This window comes from Rhagoletis pomonella, unplaced genomic scaffold, assembly GCF_013731165.1.
Source record: "Rhagoletis pomonella isolate Grant_MI unplaced genomic scaffold, Rhpom_1.0 Rhpom_scaffold_00006, whole genome shotgun sequence".
Taxonomy (NCBI): domain Eukaryota; kingdom Metazoa; phylum Arthropoda; class Insecta; order Diptera; family Tephritidae; genus Rhagoletis; species Rhagoletis pomonella.
The window spans coordinates 81,742,271-81,751,067 of NW_023458560.1; the positions used below are offsets into that span (position 1 = coordinate 81,742,271).

The window sequence follows — 8,797 nt, forward strand, 5'->3', positions numbered from 1 at the left end:
AATTCCTTGCTAGAAAAAGATACTAAAATCATTTTTAGTGAAAAAATTTAAAACGAACTTCCGAACATAACTCAATACAAACGAAGAGATTTTGGTTAATTTTCCCCGAAATGGGATTTTTTTTAATACAATTAATTTGGAAGACTTATTAAGCTTTACAATTTCAATTTTTAAATGACTTCTTTTCTGGATAGTTGAAGATAATTGTAATTATTTTGTTAGTTTTGTTAGTTTGAATAACCATTAACCCAGTAGGTTTATCAAAAAATGATATGCGAAGCTGTTTGTAGAGCATCTAATTTCCTACAGAAATATGTATCGCACTTTTTAGTTCGATAATTTATAACCGAGAAAACAAATTCCAAAGATGAAAACACTTTTTTTTTCCAAATAATTTATATGGAAAATAGAAAACCACGATGCGCGACCTTTTAAACTTAATCTTAAGGGTTGCGCTTTTAACAGGCATCTTTTGACATCCCCTCATTACTGTAACTACTCCGTAAAGACACACACACATATTAGGTAGGGCCTTTCTATATTAAGGTTACGATATGCATTAAATTTTGTCCTATACTAGATCTTCTGGGGGCAAAGAAACTTCTGCAATGGCGGTTTGAGACATGGAATGAGCCGGATGTTCGTAACTACAATCGCTTGAATTTTACGGTGGAAGGTAGTAGGCCACAATGTTATACAATAACAACACTAATGTGAATTAATCAAATAATTTCGTTACCAGGGTACCTCCAATATGTCATGGCGCTGCGAAATGGCCTTACAGCAGGTGGTCGTAGGAAAGTTAACTCGCTCCATTTTAAACTGCGTGGACCAGCTGGACTATTCAAATCAAATGGCGAACATCCATTATGCTGGTCATTGCTTCAAACCTGCAACTCACAAATGAGTCATTGTCCAATAGAAGTTCTTACCTACCACCGAAAAGGACAAGGATTCGCTAAAGAAGTTATAGAAAGTTCGAGTCAACTGCTAAAAAACGTCTATGAAAAGTATACCAATTTTAGATCGATACCAGTGTCTAATGAGTGAGTACATGATACCGTACGTACATATATACATATGTAAATAATAATAATATAGATTAGTGTTTGGCCGAGCTTCTCCTCCGACTTGTGGCGTGCGTGCGCCTTGATGTTGTCACACAAAGCGGAGGGACCTACAGGTTTACGACGACTCCGAACGGCGATTCTATTTTTACGAGAAGCTGTTTTTCATGGCAGAAAAACACTCGGAGGTTTGCCATTGCTGCCGAGGGACGACCGCTGTTAAGAAAAAACGTTTTTTCTAAATTTTTGCGATGTTGCTTTGACCAGGGCTTGAACCCAGGTGCTGCGCTGTGGAAGCGTGCACTGCTTACCACTACACCACAGCGGCCGACATACAATTACATACATACATACAGTCAGCATCAGAACCAAAAAACTACGCTGCTGAACTGAAACTCGGCACGTATGCATAAATTGTAAATACCCTACTTATGGCGAAAATTGGCAGATATTGGAAAAGGGGTACAAACTTTACTTTTCATATCGTCTATCTCTGCAACCGCCTTATGCTAACGTCCTAAATTTGAAACAGCCACATATGTTATCAATACCTTAGCTTCAGCGAAAAGTGGCAGGTATTGTTGCGGTACCTCGCATACAAACTGAACTTTTCAGAACACTTATCCCTGGAATTGCTTAAGCTAATACGTTATCATAACGTACCGTTATCAATACCGTACTTACGAGGGATAGTGACAGGTATTGTAAAAGGGCCTGGCACCCCCCATACAAAATTAAGTTTTCATATCGCTTATCTCTGGAGCCGCTTATGCTAACGGCCTGAAATTTGCCACAGCTACATATGTTGTCAATAACGTACTTACCCAACCAGCAAAGAAACGTAAATTTTGCCGACAGTGCAGTTTAGTTCAATTTTCCGTATCCGAAACGCATACAAAAAACTCCTACAGTTATCATCAATTTTCATATCCGGAAAACGTGCGCAGTTTTGTAGCCCATTAAATTTTTTTTTAAATAAAGTGCAAGTTTGAAGTATGTAATTTTTTCCATACGAAGTGTTAGGTTAGGGGTAAGCTGGCTAGTCACTGCGCGACTTCGCACAGGGCATTACGGTCCATAGCGTTACTATATAAAAGACCACCCTATTGTACAGTTAATCACTGAGCGCCAGGAGCAAAGTTGTACCCTACCTTGGCAGTGGCTTCCAAGTTAGGCAGGAAGCCTGCTCCCTGGAGACTGAATCGTAGTCTGCTAAGGGCAGGACACTCACGTAGTATATGCTCCACTGTCTCCTCTTTCGTTCTGCATCTACACATTTTATCATTTGTCAGAGCCAGTTTAAAGGCGTGGGATGCCAACAGGCAATGTCCCTTTAGGACACCCATCAGTAGCCTAGCATCCTCCCTCTTGAGGGATAGGAGAAGCTTCGTTTGCTTTATGTCATACGCTCCGCAAATAATCCTAGACACCTTGCAGCCTTGCATTTTGGTCCACGCCTTCTGCGCCCTCCGGATCATGGACATGTCGAGCTCCCGTTTAATCGTTTGGTGGAAAATAGGCACCTCTTCTAACAGCATAGTTTCCGACAGCCCGCCTTCTTTGGTAAGCCTGTGGGTCGTTGCCCACAACGCCGGTGTGCTCCGGAACGCAGTACAAATGTATTTCAGTACCAGTATGTACCAAATCCAGAGCTGCCTCGCACTTCGCCACACATCTGGAGACGAGTGCCGAAGTGTGTTCGATGATTTTTTTTTTATGTGCAGAAAATAAGCAATACCTTCAACAAAAAAAAAAAAATTACAAAAATCAACGGTAAGTTCTGGCTACTTCAAACTTGCGCTTTATTTTATTAAAATTGAGTGGGCTACAAGACATAGTTTGAAACTTGGATTTAGTCGGTCTTTGTTAAAGAATAAACTATATTTTTATAAAAAATAACTAAAATTAAATAAGAAAAAGATAAGTTGTCAAAACTTGACAACGGGGTATATATCCAAAGAAATTGCAATTAACTTTTCTCAGATTTCAAGAAATGGAAATTTAGCTATTAAGACATTTGGCCAAACAAGCTTTTAAAGTAAATTGAAGCAAAATGAAGTCAGTAAGGCCAGCAAAGCAAGCCTACATTGGGCCAGCACCTTTATTAGGCTTTGACTCAGCTCGCAAAGATTCAAAACGAATGCATAAAAAAAATTTAAATACGCTTTGAAATTCAGAAGGGTATTGACTCACATTTGTTTTCAACTTTTTATTTCTCTCATCGGCAGATTTTATTTATTTCTTAAAAACGGTTTCATCGAGTGCCGCTATAAAGACAAACTCAAAAGAAATTTGTATTAACAGCGCAAAATTTTACATCAGAAATTATGGTCAAGTGCTAAAGGTCGGATTTCTTGTCAACTAGTGTAATTTTTTTATGAATTTACAGTGAAGCGGACCCCATCGCGGGTTGGTCTACACCCCAGAGCTATCACGAGGACGTTAGATATGCCGCAAAGCTTGTATACATTACGTTTTTGCACTGGCACGTTAAAATATCGAATGACGTATTCAAAAACCTGGAATCGATCAGCCACGATAATGCCTTCATTAGTTATCATCCATATGAATTCGCACAGCGAACTCTTCTGGCACATTTCCGTATGAACAACTCACAACCAGCTCACTCGCAGTTTATACAAAAGCCCGTATACGCCGCATTGGGAATGTTATCGAAGTTGGCAACGCTTGCAGCTGATGTAGAAACAATTACATTAAATAGCTCCAATAATGAGCTATGGCTTTTGAAAACATGTTCAATCGAAAACACACCTCTCTACTTGAGTTGGTTGCTTCTGCCCCAGGAGAATACTACGACCTTAGGAAACTTCACCCTTCGTCGTCAGTTACCTTTCACGCAATGTGCCAAGGAGAACTTTGCTTATATAATCGAGATACTAGAGCAAGGCCACACCGATCCGGCCCATATTTGGCGAGCAAAAGCAAACGCAACACCATTCCCGAACAAAACGCAACGTGCAGAAATGCGCTACGCCCAAACTCCTCGCTTGCAGGCAACCGGACTTTTATCGAGAGCCGAGTTCGAACTGAATATTGGCCATTTTCAGCTCCCTTGGATTTTGTTATTTCGGGTTTGCTCCTATTTGTCTCCTGTTTTGAAGGCACCTCGTCAACCAGTGATTACTAAAATTACAGAGGGAGAAATAGTTATTTTTTGGCACGAAGCGCACACTGTGCAATGTCTCAAAACGTACGAGGTTTCGTTAAAAGTAAATGCGACTGCCGAATGGAATATTATTAGTAAGGACTGGCACTTACCATTTCCGTCTTTTCAATTCGCGCCTCCGCATTCCTCTGTTAATGGTAATTTTCAAAACATACATATACATATACATATAAGCTCTGATCCAATACTTTTCGTGAAAAAATCCTGTAAAACTGTCCAACAGAAAAATTACTCTCTGAAGTGAGAGTAAAAAGGAAGTAACAACAAAAAGTACGGGAACAAAAAAACCATTTTTGTAAAAACGTCAACCAGTGATTGCTTGATACTTTTCATGATTTTACCAGAAAAAAAAGTTCGGGTAAAATCTTGCAACTTCATTCTCTACACAACTCTCCAAAAGTCGCTCTCTTTTACAGGATTTTGGAGGATTTCGGAGTACGGGAACATTTTTCCTGCAACTTGCTGCAAGTTTGTGTAAAATCCTGTAAGTTCATGGAGTACTGGATCAGAGCTAATGTGTACATATGCACATGCTTAAGCTGATAAGTAGCCGTGAGAGCTGGAATGGCCCAAAATATATATATATATATTTTTTTTGTACTTATCTACTTAAAATAGTCTCAAATGGGATAAATTGTAAGATAAAAGTCGCTTATTCCTTAAGGTGAAGCTTCATAGCAGGTTTTTCAGGCGTTGCGGCTTTCGAATTCGTTCAGGTTTTACAGGCTTTTCAAGCGAGTAACGCCGCAACAAACTTTTTGCGCCTGACGTTTCTTCAACGCATTTGTCATTTCGCAGTAAATGGGGCGAGTGGTATAAGAATGAGTTTTTCGACAAATGAGGTATCAGCTTAAAAATGCTAGTTCGATAAAAGTGATACTTCTTTTACCATTTCATTTTAATTTATTCAGTACTTTTGTTCCCCTTTTTTCCTATTAATGTTCAAACAATAAATGATTTTTCCTTGCATTTTATTGCCCAAAATTTTGTGTAAAATTCCTTTAAAATATGGTAAGTGTTATCGATTACACCACCATTGCGATAATCATATTCACCAATACTAATGTTCGAATGAGTAAAGCTGAAATTAGTCAAGAACGTAAACCTACCGGTACGTAAACCCGAGTCAGCTGACACGATCTGTCTTACCAAAGCGCCATGTAAATGAAAACTCAACACCGCAGAATTTTTCTGTAGTTGTAGCCCGTAGCGCAGAAATCTGCGGAGTTTAGATTTTTCCGTGTCAGCTGATTTCTCCTTCTTTAGATGGTTGCCACTTCGTCAGTTTTACAGATGGTAAAAAAGATATAAGTTCCTATTCAAAATATGTTTAAAATATTTGAAATTTACTATTGAATAAGGTTTTTGTTGAAAACTAAGTAGTTTATATTTAGCTATAATCTATTATAGCACGAAAAATTGTAGTTGAAAGGGTAAGTTTATGAAAAGGCATTGATGAGTGGCAACAGTGTAGTAAGCAACACTGAGGGCTCCAGTAATCGACAAAATTCTGCGTATACAGACTGCGTTTAAGTATACGTTCTGCGTTCTCGACTGATTTCAGCTTAACTGTCAGACGACGCCTGAAAAGCCTGAAACAAGTTCGAAATTTGGCATCTTTCAGGCTTTGGTTATGGAGCAGCTTTAAATCATCTTTCAACGCCTGAAAAACCTGCAATGGAGCTTCAGCTTTAAAGCTACATAGCGTACCATCAAATTAAGGAATACCCGATCTTTATTTTCAAATGTATCACATTCGAAACTATTTTAAGAAAGCCACTTCTGCTCTCATAGCCTCATGTTATCATCATGTCGGTTCTCATTACAGGTTTCTATAGGGTCCGAGGCATAGACGTCTTCAACAGGAGGAGCAAGTTTTCCAACACAGTGGAATATATTGAAATTTAGAATGACAAATTTGCTGAGTTGCACGGTTCAAATTCCCGTGAACTTAAAGAAGTTCGATTTTCAAATATCAGCTACTTATACCACCCACTGTTGTATATACTTAATTGTTTTTTTTTACCATACAAAATTTTCATAAAAATGACCTCAAATTCGGATAGAAAATAGAAATAACCAAAGCTTATAACGAATTCAACTGGGATGCTATAAAAATAGCGTCCACAGTTACATATACATATGTATAGTAGAAAATCCGAATAAAGACTTTATGCTTTCAATTAACTAGTATATATGTAATTTGTTCATTAAACAAACGAGTGCAAAATTTAAAAAAAATAATAATTTTTGAATAATTAAATTAAAATATCCTGGCTAGGATTTTTCAGCCAACCCACTCGCGAACATTAGGCAGATGGGTGAAGGTCCTGCCTTATTCGGATCTTAGACTAGTACATACCTATATGCTAAAAAAGCTTAAAAGAAAAAACTTAAGTTAGATTCCATAAAAAAATATTTTGTCAAAAATGTTTGCTACATTTCTTTAAGCCAAGGATGCAATGTAACGTTAATTTTAATATTTACCGAAAAAAAACAATGGTTTTTGTTGAAACGAATCAACTTTTTATCGTTTAGGTAATTATCAAACTAATTCTATTTTGGGGTTTTAACGAAAAGAAATCTAATCGTTAACACTGAAGCTGTAACATGCATTTAGGCGCTAGGTGTTAACAGTGAGTTGGAAATGGTTTATAACTAGACTGCGGATGCAGAAAACGAAGCCTAAAAATATGTACCACATAACTATGACGAAATTATAGTGTGACGAATACTGCGGCAACGCGAAGCGAACGAGAAATAGGCAGAATGTTCGAGGAATGACGTAGAATGTTCCACAAAGAGAATCGTCAAGTTGGATGAACACTGCGAACAGCGAGAGAAAGAGAATGAGCGATAAACTTCAGAATGTTCTAGAGTTGTCATAAGTGCCAGCGCAGGTATATAAGGGCGCCGCCACAGCGAGGTGAGTTAGTTACAAGTCAGCAAGCTATAAGTAAAGTGAGCAGAGAAGTGAGTTGCGAATAAGCAAGCTATAAGTTTAATTGTATTAACAAGTTCAGTAAAGCGTTGTAATTGCTTTAACAAGTATTGTAGTGTTTTTACTGTATTAGCAAGTATTGTAAAATTGTTTGTTGTACAATAAAGTTAATTGTACTACCATGTGGTCATCGTTAGCCTTTATTTAACAATCCAGCGATACGAACCGGAGGATTTGGGAAATCCGGACGAGGGTTCAAGGATAATCGTAACAATAGTTTAGTCGTACATATTTTTTTGGCTTGCTTTCCTGCATAAACATCCGCAGTCATTTATAACAAGCTTTTCCTTGATTTATTTTGTTTTAACGTTTAACAATCAATTTTGTTTCGTTAATTTAACTCTGAAACGCAACGAAATGTTATCGTTTCGTTTGTTGAACATCCCTGGTTTATATCTTATTTGGAACCCCAGAATTAAAAGAATGCAATTGGAGTATGTATATGTAATATAGCATATTATCCGGAGCGTTAAAACTAATAGGTACATGAAGAAGTTTGTTCCAAACTTTCAAAATGAATCAATAAATCGAGCCCTAACCGCCAAAATAACGTAAGCGACATTTTTTTCAAAATTTTCTTTTGGATGCAGAAATATTCCTAGAGCATTTAGGTGCATTTCTGCATCAAAAAGGAAATTTTGAAAAAATGTCGCTTTCGTTATTTTGGCGGTTAGGGCTCGAAATGTAGCCATTAATGAAACCTGGTTCGTTTTCGGCTTCTCGAAATTGTCGCACATTGTAATTAATTATTATAAATAAAATTTGTTTCTTAACATTGAGTAGCGTTTTTATTATTTTAAATAAAAGTTCGTACAATAAAAACTGGCGGTAATTAATATAAATTCATACACACAATACATAGTTGAAGCTATTTCCATTACAACTAATTAAATACTCTTAGAGTTGAAGTAAGTAATCAAACTCTAGGCATCCAGCACAAGCCATTTTTCTTCAATATGTTCCACTTGCTTAGTTAGAATTGGGTTGCGAACGCGCAATTTAATTTCTAATTTGCCTCCGACTGCTTTACGCCCTTCCATCAACTATAGAATAGATTTAAATGAATTAAATTAGCATACATAGGTATGTACATATATATTTTTCTCTTTTACTTTCTAAATAACTTTATAGTATGTACATTAAGGCGTATCTCGAAAAAAAGTTTAGCGTGCGTCAGTTTTATATAAATACTTATGTCGAGAAAAAATTGTGGGTGTAATTTTTTTTTTTGCACCCGCTAAAAATCGCTAAATCTCGTTTTTTTCTTTCTTGTTTGCCATCCGATTTTTTTAATTTGTATGTCACCGAAAAGCCTCGCTAAGGACTATATTGAATAAAGCCTAACCCTTTATAGTTTATAAATAAAAATCTAGGGATAGTAATTCCAAAAGAAGTATAAATTAAAACGGGTTTAAAGGCAAAACCTATTTAATGGCCCATTGTAGTGTGACATAAAGATTTAAAAAATCGGATATAAAATAACAAAGTTAGAGCAAAAAACGCGATTTAATGGTTTTTAGCGGTTGCCTAAAAAAATTTTTT

At 36.9% G+C, this 8,797-nt stretch overlaps 2 protein-coding genes across 4 annotated transcripts in view; one reads left to right on the forward strand and one right to left on the reverse strand.

The window, feature by feature from the left end:
- Window positions 1–6,979, forward strand: part of LOC118741467 (alpha-L-iduronidase) — a 10,825-nt gene extending 3,846 nt beyond the window's left edge. Inside the window, 4 exon segments of the mRNA XM_036473449.1 lie at window positions 581–676; window positions 743–1,046; window positions 3,457–4,391; window positions 6,083–6,979. Coding sequence (XP_036329342.1) covers window positions 581–676; window positions 743–1,046; window positions 3,457–4,391; window positions 6,083–6,162 — 1,415 coding nt within the window. The 3' untranslated portion in view covers window positions 6,163–6,979.
- The window catches only part of LOC118741465 (coiled-coil and C2 domain-containing protein 1-like), a 55,027-nt gene that overhangs the window by 36,546 nt on the left and 9,684 nt on the right, over window positions 1–8,797 (reverse strand). For 2 of the 3 annotated variants that reach the window (XM_036473443.1, XM_036473445.1), the window contains exon 7: window positions 8,019–8,298. The exons of the other annotated variant lie outside the window; for it this stretch is intronic. In XM_036473443.1, coding sequence (XP_036329336.1) covers window positions 8,179–8,298 — 120 coding nt within the window. In that variant the 3' untranslated portion in view covers window positions 8,019–8,178. Of the gene's footprint in view, window positions 1–8,018; window positions 8,299–8,797 lie in introns of those variants that run through there. 3 annotated transcript variants of the gene reach the window in all.